At 38.4% G+C, this 27,895-nt stretch overlaps 1 protein-coding gene across 5 annotated transcripts in view; it reads left to right on the forward strand.

Annotated features, from left to right (window-relative positions):
• The window catches only part of ASAH2 (N-acylsphingosine amidohydrolase 2), a 204,278-nt gene that overhangs the window by 84,170 nt on the left and 92,213 nt on the right, over positions 1-27,895 (forward strand). For 3 of the 5 annotated variants that reach the window (XM_051823906.2, XM_017348776.3, XM_051823907.2), the window contains exons 16-23: positions 1,049-1,143; positions 2,954-2,993; positions 4,564-4,659; positions 8,044-8,139; positions 10,190-10,336; positions 11,158-11,217; positions 14,711-14,799; positions 16,709-21,796. In XM_051823906.2, coding sequence (XP_051679866.2) covers positions 1,049-1,143; positions 2,954-2,993; positions 4,564-4,659; positions 8,044-8,139; positions 10,190-10,336; positions 11,158-11,217; positions 14,711-14,799; positions 16,709-16,898 — 813 coding nt within the window. In that variant the 3' untranslated portion in view covers positions 16,899-21,796. Of the gene's footprint in view, positions 1-1,048; positions 1,144-2,953; positions 2,994-4,563; positions 4,660-8,043; positions 8,140-10,189; positions 10,337-11,157; positions 11,218-14,710; positions 14,800-16,708; positions 21,797-21,834; positions 23,166-27,895 lie in introns of those variants that run through there. The other 2 variants (XM_051823909.2, XM_051823908.2) reach the window with 2 other exon arrangements.

Genomic DNA, 27,895 nt, shown 5'->3' on the forward strand with positions numbered 1-27,895 from the left:
GTTAAATTATTATATTTTTATTTTTTGCTTGTGAACTGTTCAATATTGAATGGTAAGTTTAATAGTAAAATATGAATGCTATGGGTTTAACTCTAAAGAATAAGAGTATGTTAAAATACTAATTTACCTAATTACATGTATAATAAGCAAATGAAAAAACAGCAGCAAAAGAAGAATATAATTAACATTGCCTTAATCAGCATTCCTTTATGTGGGCTCCAGGAGGGAGGTCCATACCAAATTCTATATAGAGGGAAAAAAATCTCAGGTTATATAAAGAGAAATGTGTTCATGTCTCAGGTTCCTCATAATTCAGGAAACATTTTAAACTGAAGAGACTTTTCTTTTACCATTCCTTTGAACATACATTTTCCACATTCTGAATGCCAAAGGATCATTCCAGTATTCATAAAAATCAGACTATTAAGGAAGAAAATTTGAAAAGTAGAAAAATTTTTTCTAATATTCTATTAAAGTTCTTAGGGAAAAGAGAAAAGAGAGGAATGGAGAGACAGATTCTAGAAGAGGATAGATTTTCTTGGAGGACCCTCAGAAAATAAGGCAAGACTTGGGAACTGTAAACTTGAAGTGCTATTGCAGTACAAAGAGAAATCATTAACTTGACACTATTCTAAATGGAATTCACTTATTCTTTATGTATAAAGGCAGTCATACACAATACTATAAAAGTGCCCTTGCTTATCTGTTATATGTTGTGATTTTGCAAATCCATTGAAAATTTTAAATTAAAATTTAAATTGAAATTAAATTTAAATTAAAATTTAAATTGAAAATATTTAAATCTAGGTTAATGGGACATTGGCACTTGAGATTTACATGTTCTAATGAGGACATAAATACCCATGTAGAATACTCAATATTATAAATATCATAAATTAGAAATAAATATTATAATAAGATGAAAAATCAAAAACTAGCTTGAAAGATTGAAATCCTTTAATTAAGGGACATCTGTGACCCTCATCTACCTATTGACCACAGAAAGAATAGTATTCCTAACACAACTCTCTTTGTTTTGGACTCTCAGCTCTCAAAACCTCACCCCTGGCATCCAGATATCATTGATGTTCAGATTATTACTATTGGGTCCTTGGCCATAACTGCCATCCCTGGGGAGTTTACGTAAGTTCATGTTTATTGTGTGTGTATGTTTCTGTTGGCATTACTGCTTGGGTTTGTTTTTAATTAATTCTTAAGTAATGTTAAATTAATACAAACAGAACAGATTCAGTGTAGTTCATTGTAGAGTTCTAAGAATATGATACTTCCTCCCTCCCTCTCCTTTCCTTTCTCTCTCTCTCTCTCTCCCTCTCCCCTCTCCCCTCTCCCCTCTCCCCTCTCCCCTCTCCCCTCTCCCCTCTCCCCTCTCCCCTCTCCCCTCTCCCCTCTCCCCTCTCCCCTCTCCCCTCTTACTTTCTTTGGGAAGATAATTAAGTACTGATCCCTTTGTATCCTATTGTGCTATGTTCAGCACCAGTGACAAGTATTTCTACCGTCTTCTGGTGGGGCTTCAGAGGACTAATTCTCTCTGTGCCTATTACTGATGGGGAACTTGAAGCAAACATGAAAGTTTAAAAATGTATCCTTCCATATTAAAATAATATAGGTACTTGAAACAGTCAGTTTAGGTATTAAAAGCATAGAGAATGTCTAAAATCTGCATCTTATGAAATATTTCCATCTCAGTAAGGGGCAGTTTGATATATTTCTGGTGACTTGGGCTGTGTACCTTGGAGTTTTCCCAGAACGGTCCCCCCAACCCACCCCGCTTCTTTTCCCTCTTTTTGATTCTTCAGCAAGTTGTAAATATTCTACCCATAACTTTCTATCACTAGTGATCTGGCCCAAGCCTCCACTCTCTTGTCACCCAGATCATTGCAGTATCTTGCTATGTTGGAGGTCTACGTGATTCCTCTTTTACTCATGTATGGTTTTTTCTTCAACGTCAGCCAGATTAATGTTTTTAAAACATAAGTGAAGTCATGCTACTTGTTGCTCAAAACCCTTGGAGTAAATCCACATTTACCTGATCTGGTGTGCAGCAAACTCTTCCACCTGAGCTCTTCACGAGCCCACGTTTCAGCCACCTTGACCTCACTGCACTTCTCAGACTCACCAAGGTTGGTCTTGTATCAGGGCCTTTGAGCTTAGGGATTTTTCTGCCTGGAGTACTTTCCATCCAGCTATTGCCATGGCCAAGTTTTTCATTACTTTCAGTTTTTTTGCTCAAATCTCAGTGGTGCCCTGAGCCCTGTTCACAATATAGAAAGTAGCTTTCGTCTGCCACCATGACCATATCACCACCACTACTACCACCATTACCTTTGCCACTACCACAACACCACTATCCTCATCCCAGTGATTGGCACCACCCACTTTCCTTCATCCTTACTCTGCTTTATTATTCTCCATAGAACTTACCATCATCTGACTTTTAATTTGCCTGTTGGCCATTTCACCTCCTTAGAATGTAGCCCCATACTGTGTGACGCTTAACACCCAGAAGTGGACTGGGATGGAGTAGGTGCTCAATGTCTTATTGAAGACTTGGATGAATTAATGAAATGATAAGTTCTTTGAAGGCAGACTAGTATGTTCTCCATGTGCTTGAGCTGTTACTAATACAGAAGTGCCTGATGTGCTTTTGTTGAATCAACAGATGGAAAATGATGGTAATCTTTTGTCAGTGACTGTATTGGTTCTGTTTCCCTCCTTTGGTCTGGTTAACTGTTTCCAGCTTAGGATTTGACTTTGAGGATAGGATAGTCAGGGAGAAAAAAGCTCTGCATTAGCTTTGCATCATCATTGGATTCCTACATATTTTACTACTATGTAATGATCCTGAGTAATTTTTTGGCTTTCACTAAAATTCTTTCTGCATATTCTGCACACATTCTAAATAAGAAACCATAATTTTATTTTCTTAACCCAGAACCATGTCTGGACGAAGACTTCGAGAGGCAGTTCAAGCAGTAAGTCTATACTTCACAAGATTTGGAAATATAAGTTAACTTTAATGTAAACCTAAGGATAATATGCTTTCAGCTTTAAGATCAAATAAAGATAATTTTTAAGTAGTTTTGTACAAATTAAGTGAAATATCTATACTTTAATTTTTGGGAAGAAAGGATTCCCTACCCCTTTGATTTGATATTTCTATTGAAAAATATTTATTTATTTATTTATTTGAATGGCAGAGTTAAAGACACACACACAGAGTTATCTTTCATCTGATGGTACATTCCTCAAATGGCCACAACAGCCAGATCTTGGCAGGCTGAAGTCAGGAGCTGGGAACAACATTCAGGTCTGCCACATGGATGGCAGGGGCCAAGATTCTTGGGCCATGATTTGCTTCTTTCCCACATGCATGAGCAGGAATCTGGATTGGAAGTAGAGCAGCCTGGGCTCAAACCAGCGCTCTGATATGTGATGTTGGTGTTGTAGTCAGAAGCTTAACCTAATGCACCACAGGGCTGGCCCTGATCTGGTATCTTTTAATCTTTCCTAACATGATGAAAGTTTCACTTTTCTTGAAGACAGTGGCTAGAAGTGGGCAGGAAACATTGATGATATGAGAGCCAGACTTAAAAATACAAGAAATCATTATCAAGTTAAAAATATTTTATTAGAATGTATGTATGAATAATCTAAAATTTGGTAATAATATTGTGAATAAAATAGTAAGTAGTCCCATAAGTACCTTAAAATCTTAAAGCCCTGTGAATAGTCCCAATAAAATGCTTGCCATTTTGGGAATGCTATATTTTGTTTCTAATAATGATTTTTTTTTGTGCTCAAAGAGTATTGTAAATACTTCTAAACTGAAATTTCAATTCGTGTTTTGTTTCTTGGACATTGAAATAACCATTCTGGTTAGATATTGTACATCTGTTTTATCTTTTTAGGAAATTGGTTTAAAAAAATCTCTATTTTGATGATAAGGTCCTACATCTGCAGATATGATCATTAAGATGTTCAAAGAGGCTGGTGCCGCAGCTCACTTGGCTAATCCTCCACCTGCGGTGCTGGCACCCCAGGTTCTAGTCCTGGTTGGGGCACTGGATTCTGTCCTGGTTGCTCCTCTTGCAGTCCAGCTCTGCTGTGGCCCGGGAAGGCAGTAGAGGATGGCCCAAGTGCTTGGGCTCTGCCCCGGCATGGGAGACAAGGAGAAGCACCTGGCCCCTGGCTTCAGATCGGTGCAGCACGCTGGCTATGGCGGCCATTTGGGGGGTGAACCAATGGAAAAGGAAGACCTTTCTCTCTGTCTCTCTCTCTCACTGTCTAACTCTGCCTGTCAAAAAAAAAAATGTTCAAAGAGCCACTGAATTACCAGAAAATAATGCAGAGTTATGGTTATACCTTTCCTCAAGGATTTTTGGATGCCTCTGCTTTTAGGCATTTTTAGCTATTGGGGAGAATTTGGTTGAGCATCATCTTAAATTAGCCATTCCCATCAATGACTGTGAATTTAGTATTCTAGGATGAAAATATACTTTCAGATATGGTGTGATTTTACTTAGTTCTACTTTTCCCTCCTAGGAATTTGCATCTTATGGCATGAAGAACATGACTATTGTTATTTCAGGTCTATGCAATGTTTATACACATTACATTACCACTTATGAAGAATACCAGGTAAAGTACAAACTTCTCATCCTGTAAATGAATTATACCTTCGTCAAAACAATTATGTCAGATTTCATGACTTCCCCAATCATGTTTCTGAGAGATGATTTTGTTTTAGGTAGGAAAGTTAGAGAATGAGAAGTCACAGTTTGGTTTTTGGAGTTCCATGTTCCTCCTTTCCAAGTTCAGGCTAGAATCCTAGTCCCACTGACTTCCATGTTTCCTGAAATCAGCTATTTTGCCAGGGGCACTGGTAGCAAGCCTGGATTGTGACATACAGCATCCTAAATCTATCCGTAAAGCATCTGCTGTCTTGCTCTTCAGTAAAACCTTGGAACAACACTCTCAGTGACAGCCACGGTTTATTGAATGTACTAGTTCAGTACGCTGATGATATGATCTTCAGCAATCCTTACAGCTCGTCTTGCAGTAAGATGTTACTATAACCACATTTTAGATTTGAAAACAGACTCCCTGAGTGTAGGTGAGACTTGTGGCTGGTCAGGCTTCTTTGTTTAGAAATAGTCCGTTGAACAACAAAAGCACTTTTTTTTAAAACAGTAGTAGTTAAAAGCATGGGGACAGTAACGACTTCTGAAATACCTGCTGATCTAGCAGCAGCACATAGGCATATAGTGGGCCCCTTGACAAGTGCTCACTGACACCAAAAGAGGACTGTGCCTGCTGCTCTCTGAAGGCCACTGCTTTCTAGGAAATCCTGTCAAATATGGCTTCTTAATTGGAGTGAATTTGGATAGGAACGATGACAAAATTTTCTTCATGATTCTCTGTTTTTACCATTTCCTTCAATTATGAATGTAGACTGCCAACAATATTAGTGGTGACTTTGTCACTAGTAGGAACCACAAATATTTTTGTGTCACATACAGTTTTTGTGTATCTGGAAATTGTGGGGAGCAACTCGGATTAGACTGTTACTGGAATTAAGACTTATTCTATGCATCTGCTCTCCCACAATATGGTGCTGAGAAGGGAGTAACAACTTCTACGCAGCTGCCTCTCGCCAACTTGAGTGATGACCTGCAGGAGCTGATCCTGCTCCTGATTGGAGGAGAGCAGCGTACTCGGCATGTGGGCAGCAGAGTTGGGATTGGTGGAAGAGGACTATAAAGGAGGAGAGAGACGGCATGCACCAGGAACATCTAAGGGGAACACCTGAGGAACATCTGAGCAGCCCCCGAGAGAGCCGGCCGGCGGTGTGCCGCTCCCCCGCGGAAGTGGGGAAAGTGGCAGGGGGAACGGCCCTTCCACAGAGGTGGAAGGGTCGGTAGCCAACCCGGGAAGAACCAGCAGCAAACCCGGGGAGGGCCGAGCAGACAAAAGAACAGCGCAGGGTCCTGTGTCGTTCCTCCACGAAGACGGGGAGCAACAGGAAATATCTTTTATTATTATTTTAAAATCGAAGCAGTTATTAGATCTACTTCTAAATCTTGTTATTCATTAGCATAGTAAAGAAGCACATACCTTAAAATATCACAAGCTTGGCTTATTGTAGTTTAATACATATGTTTCAATCCAGTCGATTCTCTATATCAATCTTAGGTGTTTTATGCATTTAAAACAACTATTCTGAGAGGTGTCCATAAATCTCAGCAGACTGCCTTCCCCAAATTTAAGAACCCTTATTAGCTGCCTCCTGGCTGAGGGACGAGCTCCTACCAGAAAAACTACTAATTAATTAATAGCTTAATTCACACATTAACTGCACAGATGTGTGTTATGAGACATTGCATTGGATACTTTCTGGGGCAGAACACTGAAAATAATCTGCACTGCTGTCCAGACCACTAGAAGTGCGTGGTCTAACAGAGAGAAAAGCAGATGACTATAGTTCCATGAAAGGCATGCACAGGTGCTATGACCACAGAGCAAGACTGGCAGACCATGCTGGGCATTTAAGGATGGGGACTGGCAGACCTCAGGGAAAGTCAACATCAATCTGAGTCCTTGAGAACAAGCGAGGGTTAGTCAGGCAAATACAAATGAGAAGGATGTTCTCTATAGAGGGAACTACACATGCAAAGGTCAACATTGGCGCTTCGTATCCATAATTCGCTGAGTATCATGGAGTAAGTCTGATGAGGGTTATGGCTATGAGACAGGGGCTAGCGTGTGAGACAGGGGTAAGCTGAGGAATTGTCTTGTATGTAATGCTATATTGCTTTGACTCGGTAGGCGAGGTTTTGGGGTATTGCAGTAGGAGAGAACATGCTGTGATCATACCTGAGAGCTGGAAAAGTCACTAGAATGGCCGTGTGGGCAGTGAATTGCCGGGAGAGAGAACAGAATAAGATGCTGTAGTTCAGGTCTGAGTGGAGATGAGGGTTTAGGCAAAACTAAAAGTAGTAGACTCAGAGGAAAATGGATCAACTCAGGAGATTTTTTTTTAAATTTATTTGAAAGTTAAGGTAATGGGGGAGTGGGGAGAAGAGTGGGAGGGAGCTCTTCCATCTTTTGATTGACTCCCCAAATGGTTGCAATGGCTGGAGCTGAGCCAGGCCAAAGTCTGGAACCCAGAAATCCAACCAAGTCTCCCACATGAATGGCAAGGGCCCAAGCACTTGGGCCATCTTCTGCACCTTCCCCAGGCTCATCAGCAGAGAGCTAGATTGGAAGTGGAGCAGCTGGGGCACTCATATGGGATGCTGGTGTTGCAGGTAGCAGCTTAAACCACTGTACCACAACACTGGCCCCTCAAGAGATTTTTTAGGAGCCCAGATGACTTGATTTGGAAATTTACAAGATATAGGAAGAAAGAGAAAGACAAGTCTAATATGATTTCTAATGCAATTTCCTTGTGTGAGAGATAGGCATTGTCCGTGATGCAGAATGTTACAGGGGAAGCTGATATGTCTGGAGCCATGAATTTCCTTTTAGAATTGATGACTTTGAGGTTTATGTGAAAGAACTGTGGTCTTGGTCCCCAGGTTAAAGGAGAAGCATTTGACTCTCTTCATAGCTCTCTGAAGGGTTCCATGTCCTCCAGAGGGGACCACCAACTTCAAGCTAACCCGGGAGTTGGCATTAACTCTCTCTCTCCTTGATGCTTCCCTCGGGGAAACATTTACTATGTAAGTGCTTATAATGGGTGAAAGCCCAGAAACTCACATCATCTTCCAGAGAAAATGGAGTGAAAGTCCAAGTGGCTTAAGCAAAGAGAAGCCACTGCCTTTAACAAGTAGTTGATGGGAGCAGCTTACTTCAGTGGACAAATGGAAATGCCTATACCTTCTTTTGTCAACAATAATCTTGAAGATATGCTGGTTTAGAGTAATGTGAAATTTTCAGGCATTAGCTTCCTGAAATGTTACACCACTGTAAGTGGGTTGAAATCTGGAGAACTATAGACACCTCTCCTTGCTTATCCTGCAGGCTCAGCGATACGAGGCAGCATCTACAATTTATGGACCACATACTCTGTCTGCTTACATCCAGCTGTTCAGAGGCCTTGCTAAGGCCATTGCTACAGTAAGATAATATTGTATGTTTGCGTATGTGTATATGTATGTGTATGTGTGAGTATTTGCTTCAGAGTGAGGAAATACAGAGAGAAGCAGAAGAGAACCTTAGCTTTGAGTGTTCAGTATGTCGGACAATCTTTGTAGTTAAAAAATTAGAACTATACAGCATCTTTAAGAAAAGAAAAATCTTACTAATACTAAAATTCAGATTTATTAACATCCTTTTGTGTGGCAGCCTTTTTTCATATATATTATCTCATTATGCCTTATAGCCATTATGTAAAGTAAGACGATATCATTACCTCCAGTTTTCCAATGAGCACATGGACTTGAAGGTGATAAGTGATCAGGCTCAGTGCAATTTTAACTTGGAGGTGAACCACTGTCGTTGAATTCTCACCAGATTCTGTCCAGTCACACCAAGAGTTGAGTAGATTAATCCTAAGATGCTCATTTCACACATTATAGTATCTCTGAAATTGGGATCCATCTTCCAATCAGAAATATTATTATAATTAGTAGTATGCTTTTACTTTTTTGATGATCCAAAAAATAAGTTGCTATAATCTAAAGAGGCTTAGATTTGGTGAAATACTATAGCACCCTGGAATGCACACATTATATCTTCCTAAAATGTATACACCTGAGTTAACTTGATTTAAAGGAACACAGTGGCAGAAATCTTCAATTGGGATGTAATTATTTATGAAGCTGAAGTTGTGGTTTCAGAAGATTAGTCAACAAACATGATAAAAAGCTTACAGTAATAAACAGGCCTTTATATAATAACATATCCACCTAAATAAAAATGGTGACATAAATATGGCATAGCTAAAGCAATTAAGCTCATTTAAAGCAAGCGTGGATATATTAGATTGGAACAAATGAATTTGCTGTTTCTGCAGTCAAGTCAGTTGAATATTGGGAAGTTCATTGGTTCCCATGATTACCTGCTGATTGTGTGCTTGAAATTTCAGGACAATGTGCTTACTCTGTTGGTATTTTAATGATTTGACTATTATTTTGTCATAATGTTCATCTCAGTTTCAGGTCTGTTACTTTCTCTTTGAAGTAGAACTATTTTTATTTTTATCACAAAAGCTCAACTTACTTGTAGGATATCTATGTTGTACAAAAAAGTGTAAACCTTTACCCCATCCTTGAACATAACTATGCTATTTAACTTTCATGGACAAAGAGCTGTCATTCTTACTGTAGAAATTGATTCTTCAAATTTTATAGTGAAATGAAGTGAAGAAAATTGTGATTCATTTTGCATAAATTTGTTCCATGGTCAACCTCATGGTCATGCATCTTAGGACTAGCTGTGTCATCTTGGAAGCAACCCACGAAGTATCTCCAAGGCTATTTTCTCATTTGCAAACTGAAAATGACAATACACATCCATCTCATATGGGAGTTATAAAGATTAAATATATAATGTGAGGATTAAAGAACTATAAATATATCATGGGTTATTCAATAATCAAGATTTGCATTTTGATGACAAAGTCAAAGAGGTAAATTTTATAGAAAACAGATTAAATCCATCAAGATGTAGACTAATTGTAGATCTTAAATAAAAGTATATTCATTATATTTCTTAATTAGCATAGAAGGATTCAGGAAAAATCTTAGTATTGACTCTAGGTGAAAGAAATTCAATCCTTTTTAAAAATTAGAAGGCTAATTACAGTGTTGTTGTGTAAAGATTTATCATGTGTTAGGCTCCTTTCCTAAGTCACAGAATTTAAAAAGAGCTGCCCCAAATCCACACCTGAGTAGTACAGATTCGAAGCTTATACTCTGATTGCTGGACTGTTCTGTCTAGGGGAATAGTGACAAAAGTTTAAATTATGCACTTACAGGCTCACATCTTAGCAAGATTCACCTCATTTTGTTCAAAGTTGTTAGCTCTTGGAGTGTGAGCCTGTGTGTGTGTGTGTATGTGTGTGCATACTTCCTTTGGCGAAAGGATTTCTTAGGGGTTAGAGGGCTGGGTAAAGGGTCTTTGCATTGATATTGTGCACTACTTTAGCAAATGCTTTCTCTTCTAGGACACAGTAGCCAACCTGAGCCAAGGCCCCGAGCCTCCGTTTTTCACACAGCTTATAAGCCCGTTAATTCCTAATATTGCAGATAGAGCACCATTAGGCAGAAATTTTGGGGATGTCCTACAGCCAGCGAAACCTGAATACAGAGTGGTAAGACTCAGAGGGGTCTTATAATATTTCAGAGGCCTGTTTTGGGGGGTGAGGGCAGGGGTGTTATTTAATGCTGCCTGATTCTAATTATACCACAGATGTGCATTCACAATGCTCATTTGGACATCTGTATTTATCTCTACAGTGGTGATTGGAAAAAATATTTTTATGGGGGTAATTATGCAAAATTGGATTTCTAAAATTCAAATAATGCCCTTTTCATTATTTTATCTATTTATTTATTTTATATAAAGTAAACAATTGCATATATTCCATATAAACAGATTCAGGAGCATGGTGATACTTCTCACCCTCCCTTCTGTCCATGCTCCTGCCCTCCTTCCTCCTTCCTTTATTATTCATTCTTTTAATTTTTAAAATGAATTATTTTGTAATCAGATTCCATTTCTCAAATGTACAGTCATGGAACCATTAACTGAAGCTAAGAGAAATTGTCTTTTAAATCAAAAATAGGAAAAGCACATAAAAATGAAGCAGCATCTGTATTATTATATTATGTTGTATCTTGCAACTTTGCTAAATCATTCATTAGTTCCAATAGGGTTTTTTTGATGATTTATTTTGTAATGATAGCTCTAGATCTGTAACCAGATCTGCTGAGAGTAAATTCCTTGGCCAAAAAGTCTTGTGCCCAGTGTTGCAAGGATATTTTCTCTAATATTCTCAGACTTCATTTGACTAAATAAAAAAGAATATTCACAGGAATCCAGAATCCTAGAACAGATAATAGATCATGCCTCAAATAGAAGTATGGCAAAAATGCTTTTATTAGAAGTCATTAAGTAAGTTTTTGTTTTCAGGGAGAAGTTGTTGAAGTTGTATTTGTAGGTGCTAACCCAAAGAATTCAGCAGAAAACCAGGTAAGAATTAAGAATCAATGATTATCTTTTTGGAAATTTGAATTCTTTTTAGTTTCTCTTTCGCTCTAGAGAACATCTATGTAAAGGTTAACAACGTAATGGTAAAAAGTGCCAACTTATTTTCTATATTATTTTTCAGATGTGAGGAAATATTCAGTGGACATAACCAATATGGAATTGAGTCTAGAAGAAAGCACATAGGACACATTTAGCTTGCTCTTTTTAGAATCACCTATAAGTATAGCACAATGCATATAGGAAAGAACTTCAAAAAGCTTATGGAAAATGAACTTAAAAGATGATTTTGGTGCTGAAAAATTTGAAGTTCATGCATAATTTCTCAAAATACGTATTCTCAGAAACCTTTTGAAGACCTGTCATAGGATTGCATCATCTTTTGAGATGATGTTAACTTCAACATAGTCCCATTTTTGTATACAAATAGAGAACTCTACTAAATTTGGTAAAAAAGTCAAGAGACAAAACAGATGAATTGTGTCTTTGGCTTTTTCCTGTCCAGTCCTGTGCTTCTCTCGCACTTTGCCACCTCTGGTATTTTTTTTTTTTTTTCAACAGGCAGAGTGGACAGTGAGAGAGAGAGACAGAGAGAAAGGTCTTCCTTTGCCGTTGGTTCATCCTCCAATGGCCACTACGGCCGGCGCGCTGCAGCCAGCGCACCGCGCTGATCTGAAGCCAGGAGCCAGGTGCTTCTCCTGGTCTCCCATGGGGCGCAAGGCCCAAGCACTTGGGCCATCCTCCACTGCACTCCCCAGGCCATAGCAGAGAGCTGGCCTGGAAGAGGGGCAACTGGGACAGAATCCGGCGCCCGGACTTGGACTAGAACCCGGTGTGCCGGTGCCGCAAGGCGGAGGATTAGCCTAGCGAGCCGTGATGCCGGTGCTACCTCTGGTCTTAACCTCTACAGCTGTAGAATGACTGGATATCTGAATGATTGTCCTATGGTCTGGGAGTCCTAGTCCATCTGTTTTACTTTATCTTGCAATAACTATTTCCTCACTCTTTCCTACTGGCAATAATATGGCATTTATATATTAATCTTGAAAAATTACCTGAGAAATATGTGTTCAATGTAAAACCAAACAAGATAGAAGTACTTAGAGTAGATTGTGAAAGTACCCTTCTCCCCACGTCCACTTTTCAGAGCTAGTCATTGTTAATGTTTGTGACAAAGCATTTCAGGCTTTTTTTGTTTCTTCTTGTGTATATTGTAAATTATATGCATACATAATATGTCTAGTAATAAAAAGAAGCAATTTTAGTCTTCTGTAGTTGACTTTAACTGTTCTTATAACTACACAAACAATAACTGGACACATTGTATTTGTAAGAATTCAAACAATAAGGAAATTTGTAGAAGAAAAAGAGAGTGGCCATATGAAACTGATTTTATATTATTTTACAATAGCTGAGGACACATTCACTCAGAATGGGCCTTCTCATTTCTGTTCATTAAAATATCATTCTTGCCATGGTAACAATTGCAGCAATATGACATTGTCAAGCATAACACTGGGGAGAAATGTTCTATTGCTTGGAGAATCAGTATGCACCTATTTGAAATAATTTTTCTGGGAAGTCAAGCTGTAACTGAATATCGACAGGCTTGTAATACTATTTTCTGAATATATAAAAGTACTGCTTCAAAACTACAGCTTTAGCTGCCACCTACTATCCTTAGGATGGAGAAACATCACTATCATTATTGCCGTGGGCTGGTAAGAAAACAAAATGCTTAAAGCAATATAATGAGAACAGAATTAATTTCTAAGAATCCTCTGGAACTTGGTGTAAAATAGTTTCCAACATACTGTATTACCAACAATCACCACATCATCTTCATCGTCCTTGTCATTGTTATCATCATCATCACTATCTAATAGTCACCATTTGCAGGTACGAGCCCAAGTGCTTTATGTAGGAGGGAGCTTCAAAAAGTTCATGGAAACTGTGCATTATTGTTCTATTCCATTTTCCACAAACTTTTTGCAGCTCCCTTGTACAGTATGTCATCAATCTATTTTAATCCTCACCTGTACTTAGTGAGTTGCATTTTAGGATACTTTACAGATGTATAAACTGTACTCTAGAGAGATTAATTAATTTGTATTATGTAATTATGCATCTGGGAGAAATTGTGGTTAAGTTGGTGGGAAAAGGACAGTCTCATTTTGATGCTGATACTCAGTGGTCTAGACTTGTTCTCCCATCTGTATATAACCTAATCAGTAGAGCCCACTATATCTCCTACTCCATCCATTGCCTTCCCAATGTCATGCCTATCTAAGTGGACAGAAATAGGTTTCTTTACAAGTCACCCTGGCTATGAAAACTTCTCAATTGAATATAATCTATTGGTTGAAAAATTAGAGAAGAATCTTAAACAATTACATGGCCCAGTTGTAAATAAATAATCCATCCCAAAAGTAGTTATTTCGAGGACCAGTAAATGACAGGTAAAAAGGACTGTGATGGGTACAGGTGAATTAGGCACAAGTCCTGTCTTTATGGATCACAATCCGGGAGATTTTGAGGTAAATTGGAGATTTATAGCTTCTTAAATGTATTGTCCCATCATTCAAATTTGTGTTTTATTTGGAATGGAAACAAATTGCTCTATTATGGCAGTCTTCCAATGGGGAAATAGACTCTGCTTGAGGTGTGGTTTCTAGGAATTTATGACAAAATGCATCCCAGGACAAGGAAGACTTGTTCTTTTGAATTCTTTCACTTGGGGAGGTGGAATAACTAATAATTCACTTACCCAGAGATAGAAAGATAAAGAAACGTTAGCATTTTGCATCCTATATCTTCAAGTTACTAGAGAAAATCTCGGAGTATAAATCAATAAGCGTGTCATGAAAAAGTTTGCCTTTTTTTTTTTTTTTTTTTGACAGGCAGAGTGGACAGTAAGAGAGAGTGACAGAGAGAGAGGTTTTCCTTTGCCATTGGTTCACCCTCCAATCAGCGCACCGTGCTGATCCGAAGCCAGGAGCCAGGTGCTTCTCCTGGTCTCCCATGGGGTGCAGGGCCCAAGCACTTGGGCCATCCTCCACTGCACTCCCGGGCCACAGCAGAGAGCTGGCCTGGAAGAGGAGCAACCGGGACAGAATCCGGTGCCCTGACCGGGACTAGAACCCGGTGTGCCGGTGCCACAGGCGGAGGATTAGCCTATTGAACCATGGCGCCGGCCGAAAAGGTTTGCCTTATATCTTTTTTAAGTTTCAAGTTTTATTCCCAATTTTTTAATCTGCTCTAGTTTCAAAAATTGGTTATCAGTTCCCTGATTATACTTCTTTCATATTTCTAAAAATGTTATGGTGTTTAATAGGCTGGCAAATTGGCATTCTGAAGACATTGCACAGACTGTTTAGTGTCAATTGTTTAGTGTATCATCACAAAGAGAAGCATATATAGAGGGCATCCTTTTTTGTGAGTGTGCACTTCCTGATCAGTTATATCAATTACATTTCAGACCCACTCAACCTTCCTCACTGTGGAAAAATATGAGGACGCTTCAGCAACGTGGCACATAGTGTATAATGATGCTTCATGGGAGACTCGGTGAGAGTATCTATTGAATATTTGTTGAACATCATTTGTTAATAGTGCAGGGAACACAAATGAGTGGACTGATTTAATTCCTGGTATTAATGATAACAAATTTTCAAGGAGGCCATTTGACTGTATTTAGTTGATTTATTAAACTCCATTTTGGTTATATTTTTCTCCAAAAACAAAAACAAAAACAAAACAATGTACTGTCATACTTTTTTCAGAATAGGGCCTATTGAGCTTATAGCTTCCATTCTTATAGACATCTTGTTAGTTTTGCTTTTCCATGGTTACGATATTATCCCCAATTCTCCTAGCCTTCTTGCAAATTGATTGAAAGGAATGTTTGGTGAAGAAGTTGAGGTAGCTCTGCAGAGCCTGGCATTGCTACTGGGAAAATAGTGAACCTATTCCCAACATGTGGTACCTATTTTGTATAGCCAGTGATTCATCACTTGGGACACTGAAACACAAGAGGCTTGATGTTTAACTATCAGTGACTCAGGCAAGGAGGTCATGGGTTCATGGAACTTCCTGAGAGATTGATCTCTATGTCTTTTGTTATCAAAATTGTCAGCAAAGTAATATTTTGAAGAGTTGACATTGTGTCCAATAAGAAAATATGTCTGTTCACAAATCTGTACATTTCATACCACAAGAGAGTGGGGTGGACGTAGGTGAAGTTTTTGGCACCTGATGTCTAATTCAGATTGCCTTAAACCGAGTGATTTTTTTCTATGTTGGTTTGGCTCATGTGGTTAACTGGAAATAGGCATGAGACCATTTGTGAACACTTGATAGCTATACAGGTATAGCTTTGTCTTTAGGATTCTAGAGGATAGGTGATTTAAGAAAATAGTACTATTTTGGTTAAAAAATGTTATACAGATAATAAAAAAGGTGATATAGTTTCAAAGGCTAAAATTAGAGTAATAGTCAATGCTGAGGATAGGTATACATTTTGTTTATCAGCACCAAAAGCAACTACTATTTATTGAGAGCACTGAGCTATCACTGAGAAATGTCATATAGTGAGCAAATACTCTGCTCCCTCAGGATTTGCTTTTTGCCTAACTGAGGATATTAGCTGATAGCTTGTAGAGTCTCACTATATTCAGAAGAGAATCTGAGCTCCTGCTGTGGTCTACAGGAGTTAGTACAATTCTGCTCCTTTCATTTATCTCATCTCAGCCACTCTTCCCTGGTTCAGGATGCCCTGTTCCTGCTGACCCGCTGTCTGTTCCTTGGTCACATCATGTCTATTCCTACTCCAGACACTTACTCTCTGTTCCTCTTCCTAAAATATTCTTCCTCCAGATCTCTATGGACTCCATTTAAATGATACCTCCTTACTGAGATTTCCATCTTATTTATTCCTTTGCGTAAAGATTTATTGGTTTATTTGTTAGTTTTGTTTATTGCCATACTCACCGCACTAATACATGAACACAAGCTTTATGATGCGTTAAGCCATCTCTAGATCATCTCTCTCTCTTGGTCGCTATTATGTTCTTAGTGCTTTCAGAATAGGGTGGTGCATGTGCTCATCAAATACACATTTTAATGCATTAATCTAGATGTGAAAATAAGTGTCAGGCTTATGCAGAGTATGACAAGGGCTGTTCAAAGCAGGAGATATCTGTATTCTGAATATCGAGTGAGACTTTGTGGGTGGATAGAGTTAGGTTGTTAGAAAGATAAGACAAAGATGCTTCTACAAGTACCTATTCTTTAAAGTTCCTCTTATAGAAAAAATATTTATGTCTTCATTTGTTGCTGTATCCTCAATGTCTAGAAGTGTGCCTTGCTCATTGTATGGATTCCCTTAATTGTCATTGAATGAATAATCACATTTTTCTACTGACACATTCTTAAGAGTAAAATTGGGTTGTGCTTGTTGTTTGTTTTCTATCAACAGTTTTTATTGGCACAAGGGATTACTGGGTCAGAGCAATGCAACGATAGAATGGCATATTCCAGACACTGCCCAGCCTGGGATCTACAGAATAAGATATTTTGGACACAATCGGAAGCAGGAACTTCTGAAGCCAGCTGTCATACTTTCCTTTGAAGGCACTTCTTCTGCTTTTGAAGTTGTAACTACTTAGAGGAAAGTTGGCATGTCATTTAAAGGATAGCTTTTCTCTGTGTATGTTATATGACTGATTTCACATGAGTGTGAACCACCATGTTGACTTCTATAATTGTCCCTGTGTAGGGACAGATAATTTACTGCTAATAGGACTGGGGATGGGAGACAGAGGGAGAGAGGGAGAAGAAAAGAAGAAAAGGGAGACTGATAGGAGGAGGGACAGGGACTGAGAGAGAAAAATCCCATTGATGCACTTTTTTCTTGCCCAACAGCCTTGTACCCTGTGGTCTACAACTTAAAAGCGTGGTTTATCTTGAGGTCTTGTGATTGAAGAACAGTTGCCTTGAATATGAAACTTCCAAAATGTTAGAGTATTCAAAGCTGTGTGAACAATATTTAACCTGTTTATTTATAGAATCCTTGGATGTTCACCCTGAAAACCTTTATAGACATTGTATAGTTTGATCCTTTATTTTACAAATAGGAAAAATGAGGTTTGTGGACTTAAAATTACAATGATGTTCTAGGACCTTTTCTTCCAATTCCATTTGAAAATTATTATATAAACCTTAACCATAAATGTATGCACCCAATTAGAGAAACAGGAAATTAGCATGGCAGCTTTTCTATATTCAGATGAGCATGGCTCTTCAAAGCAGTCACCCTGGAGCTGACTTGCTTGGTCTAGAGTTGTTAATTCTCAAGTCATTTCTGAAATTGTCTTCAGAGCCCAATTATGAAAACAGTCACACTTGTAATGTTTTGATCATGCCTTCTGTTTCCTTAAGTGTCCTTATCTCACTGGATTATGTCTCTTATTCCCAGGACTTATTCTAAGTGATTTTTTTTTACTCTTTTCATAAATCAAGTTCACCTAAAACCATAAAGCTTTTGCATTAGTTCTGATAGTAAAATGATAATGTTGCTGGCTTGGGAAAGCAGTCCATAATGGGGAGGTTCTAAACTAATTTATCTGTTCTTTTTTCATTTGCTCACTCATTCACTTGTGGATCATTCAATTATAGTATATTTATTTAGACTTACATCCCCTGTATTATACTAGTTCCTAGGTCTTGCTAAGCAATGAGATTGTATTGTGTCAAAAGTGACTATTTTAATGGAAAATATTCAATTTTTTATAATAATTCCAGAGAGACATTTAAAAATTAGTAATCTTCAAGTTGTATATCATTTGTGTTGGATACTCTAATTTGAAGGCAAATTCTGTACAGTTTTTAAAATTATTTGTCAGCAGTGAACATTATACCTAGCCTAATGTACCAAAGAATGAGATATGACAATCTGACCTTGATTGCCTATAAGTGATAACTGCACTTAAAATGACCTGTTAGCTAGAAATTTCCAGCCTGCACATTCAAATTCCAGACTCCAAGTCACGTTTTTTATGTGTGTAAAAGCTTTAGCATTTTAAGGAAAAAATAACCTTTACTTAAAAAATAAACTTTAAGGTTTGAAATGATAGTGATAGCAATAATGATAATACTAACATCAATTGATGTTTGGCTTAACTGTATCTTGAATTAGAACGATTCCAGAACATGAAAGAATTTGTCAAGTCAGTACTCTAGAGGCTCTTTCTATGCAAGTTAGCTGCTGGAGAATTAGCTAACCAAGCTCTCTAAGAGTTGTGAGCATTTCACCTAATGGCACCACCAGCTTCAGTGTAAATCAATCAGAGGCCTAAAAGAGCAGGTGATTCTGACAGTAGTCAATCTAGATTCAAAAGAACACATGGGATGGTCTTAAACATTATTTCTTGTCATGTAGAAGAATTTATGAATTATTTTCCACTATCTTCATTCCTCTCATTGAGGCTTTTCTATCTGCCCAAGATTCCCTCTTGCTGACATCTATATCAAGGCAACAGTGATACCAACCACTGATACTTTTGTAACCTACTGTGTACTACTGATTCTTCTGCACCCTACTGATCATATTGCATCCTGCTGGTCCTTTTGTATCCTACTGTGACCTACAGAACCTTCTGCACCCTACTGTGCCCTACCAGTCTTTTTTACCCTACTGATATTTTTGTATCCCACTACATCTATTGATTCTTGTGTACCAACCCTCTGTCGACTGGTACTCTCAGCCACCGATAACCAATAGTACCTATTTTTGCACTGGCTCTCACCTCTTCCAGACCATACAGTTCTGTGTGTTTTTTTTTTTTTATTTTTTTTGCATAAAAATAAAACCAAATCCATGCAGTGTAGATACCATAGTTATTCACTTGAGCATAAAAGAATACTGCAAAGCAACTGACTTCATATATTAATATAAAAATTCAGACCTTGTTTGCATCTGTGGTTGCTGCTGGAGAGAGGCTCATTGGAGCAAAACTATGGGAAGGAAACTACTGAAACTGGTGGAGAGGGTAGATAGTAGTGGGTTCCGTTGGTGGGAAAACTATGAATAATTTCAAGCAGATGTTGTTTCTCTTATCAACATTTTATTTTTTGTACCCTGCTTATTTTGATGTTTAGGTTACTGTGACTTCTTCAAAGAGTAGTGAATTTTTCCACTTTTAGGTCTATATTTTTCAATGACTATTCTGTAAAATTGTCAATGTTCAATAGAATATTTAGTAATAAATTAAGAATTACACTTGAGAGTATTTTCTAATGAATGGTGAAATATGCAAGTGAACAATCTGCTTCAAAAAATAGGAACAAAAGATGATGATTTATATGTAAGTCAGTATGGAAAATGACAAAAATGACTCTAAGAATAGCCACTCCAACATAATGGAATCACTGCTTCATCAGTTTTTTCCCAGTTTCTGAAGATCTACCACAGGAAAATATGCTCATATGTTGGCATTGTTTTACTGTAAGGACAACTGCTAGTGTTCTAGGCAGGCATCTTATTATGGCTACTTAAGACAAAGTGACCAAAATGAGTTTACTTGTGAATAATCTTTTCCAGTCTTCCTTCTTTTTTATTCTCCTCTAATATAAACAAGCTTATTGTCTTTTTCTCATATTAGCACATCGATTTTTTTTTTGCTCAAATGTTTTCATCACTAGATGAAAGAATTTTAGTTCTTCCTGATGATGCTTTTGGCTCTTGGGTATCCAATCAAACTTGCTGTTTCATACTGGCTTTTGGAATTTCAGGCTGATATGATGCCAGAGAGGGAAATGTACATATTTGCCACACCTTTGTTAGAATAGAAAATCCCCGATCAGCAGTGATCTAAACATAGATATTTACAGTCTCATATTGCAAGAAATCTTGAGGTGATAAATTCAGGTTTGATTGAAATTCATGTTTGATACAGCCAATCAGTGATGTCATTGATGTTTTTCTTTTAAGATTTATTTGAAAGTTTGAATGATGAGACAGAGAGAGTGAAGGAGGAAAGGAAGAAGGGAGGAAGGGACGGGAGAGGGAGAGAGTGTGTGTACATGCAGGTGTTCTGGACAAGAAGACAGCACAAGTAGACAATAGATTATCAAGCAGTTTTTCAAGGCTATAGTTAGAATATAAATGAAGATATTGAACTTTGTCTTCATAAATCATAATTTGGTTTTATACTTTGTGTTAGCATTCCCCCCCTTGAGACTGCTTATTACACAAGTGTTCTTGAATGTATTTATCCTTTACTCAAATAATATAATCCACTTTTAGAACCAAGGAAATTGATTTTGGTCCCAAGTTTCCAGTGATATTGACTGTCTTGGTGGCCTGTAATTGAGTCTCTTTGAATTGATTGTATAAGGGACTTCTGCTTCTTTCTATCTAGCTAGATAAATATGTGATATCTTTTTGCTATTTAAGACCCACTGAAATGACAAGTAATGCCAGTGAAGGCACCTTTACATGAGATCCTGCATCCCAGCCTGACTCTCTTCAAAAAATTAATGGAAAATGCATATATTGAAAAAAAACTATGCATGGATTTCAAATTGTTTTGACCCAAAATAAACTAATATTTTACTTCCATTTTCTGTGTACCTTGAAATCCTTCATACTTGTAAATACTAAAAATCAAGCCATCGACATGTACTTTAATTGCCTGCATAATGTTACTGCTGCGGTATTTTAGGATACAGAACAAACTAGAACCTGGGAATGGTGGCAGTGGTATTGGCTCAACACTAGCTAGAGAAGAATAGTGATCTATTACTTCGTTCACTGGGACTGGGTATCTGATGACATGGACTTTCCCATATTCTCTGTTTTGATGAATATTGACTATATCAGATTTACTTTTTGCTCCAAACCAGAAAAAGCTAGATGGACACCAGAACTTAATATCCCAGCAATACAAGTTTAGAACAAGCTTGTTCAACAGGAGATACTGCATCCCCTAAATGGCAATGGAGTGAGATGGTATTTTAGAGGAAGATATCCTTAAGTGATATTCCCATCACTAGCATGTGTGATTTTATGAGGTTGAAGCTACCATGATGAGGAATGCAAACTCTTTGGATGTCTTTCCAGAACTGTGGATGGTGCTGCGTCGACTCATTGCCTCTTTTTGTCAGTTCCTCTTGGCCTAAGTGGTTCAGATGCAGTAAGTCTCATAAAGCCTGAGGAATAGCTTATACCCATATGACATACATGGGAAGTTGTATAAAGTAGAAGGAAAAATATGAGTTTTGGAGTCTGGTTCATACGAGATTGAATTTGGCTGTGACCTTGAGAAGACTATGTAGTAGTATTAGTTTCTGAAATGGTTATAGTAATAATGACCTAAATTCTGTGAGATTAAATTCATGGTTAAGAGAGGATAATCTGGAAAATAACTGGTTCAAATCCTAGCATCACCATTTGACCACTATCAGGTTCTGAGTAAATTTGTTAGTTTCGTAAAGCTTCAGTTTCTTCATCTCAACTAATTTCTTTTTCTTCCCTCCCTCCCTCCCTTCCTCCCTCCCTCCCTTCCTCCCTTCTGTCCTTCCTTCTTTTTATTTTTATTTCAGAAATGAGGGAGCAACTTTATTTTAGATTTTGATTTTCTTTTTATATATTATATTCATACACATACATACTATTTTTTTGAAAATGGGTATTAATATTATAAAATGAGGGATTCATTACAATGATCATACTATGAAGAAAGGAGGGTAGGTATATTGACAGATGTGGCATAATTCAGAGAAGAAATATTTATTACTATATACCTAATGATATGACACCCATACAATTTTTATACTTTATATTTTAACTTCTTTTTTAATGTTTAAAGAGAGAACAGTAATAGCACTCATGTTTTGAGGTTATGAAATTAAAATGAGGTAAAACTGTTGGCACAATTCCTGTTAAATGGTATGCACTTGATTTACTCAGCTCTTAATTTCCTTAACTGTCACTGAGCATTCTGTAATATGATGCATGTAAGTATCTGAAAAATCATAGGAAATAAAAAAATTTTTCCATTGAGAGCTGAATCATAAGTGGCTCCAATGGCACTATGCTCTCCTTGATTTGTTTTTTCAAAGTGGTACCTTGAAATCTCGGATATTAGTGAAGGAAGAATTAGGATGGGGACAGAACTGAGGCTGAGCGGGCAGGACTGAGAAATAACGGAGTTCAGAACCAGAATAATGACTTCAGGAGTGAATGAGAATGGTTTGGGTGTGTGAGTTAAAATGAACATAACTTATTGGATGTGAAATGTTGTTTGGGCAACAGTAACAGTATGAATGAGAGTAGGGGCAAAAGGAAGCAGATTTCAGGAAGCTATTGTCAATCTAGTTTCAGGTATCTGAGACTCTGAGAGTTAGCAGAGTGCAACAGACAGTGTGAAATGTGGAATGGGGACATTGCAGAGAAGGTGCGGCACAAAATCAGAGATACCAGAAGCATCAACTTCAAACTAATGGTTGAAGTCAAGGAAATTGATGACTTTGTAAAGGAGAGCTCATAGGAAGGAAAGATTGGGTTAAGAGGCCTTTGGAAAACAACTACTTTTAGGAAGGAGGAGGAGGAGGAGAACCAGAAAACACTGAAGAAACAGTAAGGAGAATTAGGAGAGTTGAGAGAAAATTTCAAGAAGGTGAAATATATATCAAGTGTTAGGGAGAAACTTCAGAAATAAGGACTGCACAAGCCTTTACAGTGTGAAGGTGAGTAAGTTTACAAGAATGGAGAGTGTGTAAGGAGATGACCCACCATGGCTACTTTTCCATTCTTCCAGAGTGACGGCTTTATTTCTTAATTTTTTCTAAAGTCTGTGTTGCTTTAATGTTCTTTCATTTTCCCTTTTTTCCTTCCTTTTTTCCTTGCCTTTTTCCTCCTCTCCTCTCCTCTCCTCTCCTCTCCTCTCCTCTCCTCTCCTCTCCTCTCCTCTCCTCTCCTCTCCTCTCCTCTCCTTTTCCTCCCTTCCCTCCCCTTCCCTCCCCTTCCCTCCCCCTCCCTCCCCTCCCCTCCCTTCCCTTCCCCTCCCCTCCCCTTTGTCTTTCTTTCAGAAAGAGATCTTCCATCCACTGGTTCACTCTCCAAATGCCTTCAACAGCTGGGCTGGGCCAAACAAAGCCAGGAGCCTGGAAGTCAATCTGGGTTTCCCACATGGTTGGCAGGGGCTGAAGCACCTGAGCCATCATGTGATGCCTCCCACAGTGCACATTAGCAGGAAGCTGGAATTGGAAGCAGAGTTGGGACTCCAACACAGGCACTCCAATATTGGATGTGGGTGTTCCAAGTGGCATCTTAACAATCACGCCAAATGATGACCACCATGGTGATGATTTTGATTGGCTGTGAGAATAGGACTGTACTTCCTATGGGGGTATAGCCTAGGACTGCACCTGACAACTGAGGATAGCCATCTGGTTAAGTTTTTTTCAAAGGGGTGAGAGAAATGCTTTGTTCTCCTTCCCACTTGTGCTTTCAAAAAGAAGGGCTGTGCAACCTCCCTTATCCCAGTTCCCTTCCTAATAGCTGTGGGATGAGCAAGATGGCCAGAGCTAGAGCAGCCATCTGAGCCCGGAGAGGAAGCTTCATGTTAAAAGTGGCAACAATATACCAAATGTCTGGGTCCTTGATAGCTTAAATTAATCAGATCATCCACTGGCTGCTGATGTCTCAGAAGATTAACTGAGGGATAATGAAGCTCGCTCCTTCCTTCCTTCCTTCCTTCCTTCCTTCCAGATTTTATTTATTTATTTGAGAGGTAGAGTTATAGACAGTGAGAGGGAGAGACAGAGAGAAAGGTCTTCCTTCTGTTGGTTCACTCCCCAGATGGCCACAATGGCTGGAGCTACGCCGATCTGAAGCCAGGAGCCAGGTGCTTCTTCCTGGTCTCCCATGTGGGTGCAGGGGCCCAAGCACTTGGGCCATCTTCTACTGCTTTCCCAGGCCATAGCAGAGAGCTCGATTGGAAGAGGGGAAGCTGGGACTAGAACTGGCGCCCATATGGGATGCTGGCACCACAGGTGGAGAATTAACCTACTGCACCATGGCGCTGGCCCTCCATCTCATTTCTTACAATAACATTTCACCATCTGAGGAGCTGGAACCTTTTCTAAATAATACACTGATTACATCCCCATGAAAACTATCATGTTTACTTTCTTCTATTGTGGCTGGGAGGAATATCAATATATTTGTATAAAATCAGAAAGCAGATCTTTGCTAACTGACCTGTGTGAAATTGTATGCTGACTTCTTTTTGCTTTTTGGATTTTTTTTTTTGTACTCTCTGGCCGTTAAGGATTGAATTGTATCCCCCTAAAAAGATATGTTGAAGTCGTAACCTCAGAGGAAGATTTTATTTGGGAATAAAGTCACTGCAGATTTAACTGGTTAAGATGACATACACTGTAGTAAGGTGAGTCTTTGACTGGTGTCTCTATAAAAAGTTTGCTTGGGGAGAGACACACACAGGGAGAACAAAATGTGGACATGAAGATTGAGATTGGAGTGGTGTCTCCACAGCAATGCTCAAGATCACCAGCAAACTATCAAAAGCTGGGAACAGATTCTTGAAGCACTCAGAAGGGACCAACTCTCCAAATACTTTGATTTTGGACTTCCAGCTTCCAGAAAAAGAGATAATACATTTCTGTTATTTAGGCCTCCCAATCTGTAGTGCTTTGCTCTTAGAAAGCTAATATACTAGTCAATAGATTAATTCCCCACCCTTCAGCACTTACCAAAGGAGATTCCTGGGTGCTTTTTTTTTTTTTTTTAAAGATTTATTTATTCATTTGCAAGTCAGAGTTACATAGAGAGAGGAGAGGGCGGGGGGTCTTCCATCTGATGGGTCACTCCCCAATTGGCTGCAATGGTTGGAGCTGCGCCAATCTGAAGCCAGGAGCCAGCTTCCTCCGGGTCGCCCACATGAGTGCAGGGGCCCAAGGACTTGGGCCATCTTCCACTGATTTCCCAGACCACAGCAGAGAGCTGGATCGGAAGTGGAGCAGCTGGGTCTCAAACTGGCGCCCATATGGGATGCTGGCACTTCAGGCCAGAGCATTAACCTGCTGTGCCACAGTGCCAGCTTCGCTGGGTGCTTTCTACTCTAGAGGACCTAGTGATTTTGTCTGTTCTTTACTTTTCAGGATAATTTGGGCATTTTAGGCTACTGATCTCATCTGTCATTGGTTACCTATGAGTAACATCTATCAGTGTCAGGACAGTCTGAAACAAATTACCATATCATAAAAGCCAAATAAATTAGCTGGGATACATCTCTGTATTTCATACAGGGTAAGCATTCTACAATTTTGGAAATTGATCTTCCATGGGTTGTAGGTAAGACAATGAATAACTCTCTTGTATACACGTAAGATGACAGAATGAGGACCAATGTAATTATGCGTGTTCACTCTCAGTGGCATTTGAACTGAATTGATCTTTTCCTCTACCATTTATTATGCATGTGGCATAAGCTCAGGTGAAAATAGTGGAAATGCCACTGTGTTGTTCATCTTTGTGTTTATGTGGAGTCAAAGCCACAATCATGACCGACTTTAAAAATTTGGTAGGCCACGGTTAAGGTGGTGATGGCTGTGCTAATACTCTAGAAAGGTAGACTTTTTATAAATGTTCAAAGTAGTTAACAGTGAGGTTTTCTTTCTTGTGGGTAATTTACTTCACATTTAAATGAGTGACTAGTTCCTATTTCAGGAAATGCTTTTATGAACAGAAAATTCTCTATAAACCCTATTGTAGAGAAAATCATTACAGGACGCTATTTTCTGAACACTTCAGTGTCCATCTTTTTTTTTTTTTTTTTTTAAGATTTATTTCTTTTTTTTTTTTGCAAGGCAGAGGTAAAAGAGAGAGGGAGATACATACACACACACACACACACACACAGAGGTATTCCATTTGCTGGTTCACTCCCTAAATGGTCACAATGGCTGGAACTGGGCCAGGCCAAAACCAGAAGCCAGAAACTCCATCTGGGTCTCCCACAGGGATGGCAGGGACCCGAGTACTTGAGCCATTCTCTATTTTCCTAGGTATATTAGCAGTGAACTGAGTCAGAAACAGAGCAGCCAGGACTTGAATTGGCAGGCATTTCAGGTGATGGGTTAACCTGCTATGCCACACATCAACCTCTCAATGTCCGTCTTTTCACGTAAAGTTTACTGGGGTCCTGTGGGAAGTGTTGTGTTTCCTCTTGGTTGGAGAATGTAAAGTCCAATCAGAGGAGTCTGATGATCTTCACCTAGAGATATTATTTCTTCTGGGCCTCCGCCATGGTATGAGCATTGGGAGAATTACACCGTGATTCTGAGCTGAGATGGAATATTTTGAGAACTAAGAAAACCTTTTATTTGGGAAAAATTTACACATGTGTTATAAGCTTGGCTGCAAATAATGGAAATGCCATCATGTAGTTAGTCTTCGTGTTTACATTGAGACAAAGCCAGAAAGGGATCATGAGTAGGGAGAGGAGTGTGCTGATTGCCTACCTACCTCATCATCCACCTTCATCTATTGCTTCACTGTTCTCAGGCATCAGGAGGTCATACTGGAATATTTTCCCTGTAAATAAATAAGTCTTTAATAGAGAAATACTTGCTTTTCCTTTTTACACAAGGCCATTCTCATATTTAACAAAGTTAACAATAATCCTTCAATTTCACCTCTTACTCAGTTTGTGTTCAAATTTTCTTAGTTGCCTAAAAAGTGTCTTTTTATATTGGGTTTATCTAATCAGAGGATGAACAAATTCTATACATAGCACTTGGTTTATTTGTCTTTTATGCCATTCTAAAAATACAGCATTTTTCATGTGATAATACCACAATTTTAAGTATAGAGACTTATAATATATTTTACTATCTGCTAGGGTTTTTTTTTTATTGTTCTTCTTTTTCTGTTTACTCTTGGATATTCAAACTTCTCTCATCTTCCGTATGAACTTTAAAATCCACTCATTTAGGTTTCTGAAAAGACTGAAGGAAAATTATTGACACATAATATTTTTTAACATCAACCAAGTAGAATCAACATCTTTAAGATGTTAAGTCCTTTTATCCACAATATAAAAGAAAATTTTATTAAGTATCTTTTCACATGTTTCTATTTTTCCTCATACGAGTTTTTCACATTTGTTGCTAAATTTATATCTAGCTTTTGCTGTTATTTTTGTTCTCTTTCAATATATATTCTAACAATTTATTATCTCTGTGTGTGATAACTATTGATTTCTTCTATGATAATCTTATATCCTATTACCTTACCAAATTTTCTTATAGTTTGTACTGGTTTTCCATAGACTATTTTGACTTTTCTAAACATACCACCTACAAGTAGAGATAGGACTTGCTCTCTGTTTCTGATTCTTGTTCTTCTACTTGATTTGTCTAATCATATTAGTTAAGATCTCCAGTATAGTACTAAAGAGTAATGGAGACAGAGAGAATTCTGGTCTTGTTCTTGTGCTTCCCTCTGTTGGCTTTTGGCTGAGGCACATATCTTTATCATATTAAGGGACTATCTATCAGTTCTTATATTACTGAGCTTTCCTAAAATGACTGGGTATTGCTTTGTGTCAAATGTCTTCTTGACATGCATGGAGTGACT

Source organism: Oryctolagus cuniculus, chromosome 15 (genome assembly GCF_964237555.1).
Source record: "Oryctolagus cuniculus chromosome 15, mOryCun1.1, whole genome shotgun sequence".
Taxonomy (NCBI): domain Eukaryota; kingdom Metazoa; phylum Chordata; class Mammalia; order Lagomorpha; family Leporidae; genus Oryctolagus; species Oryctolagus cuniculus.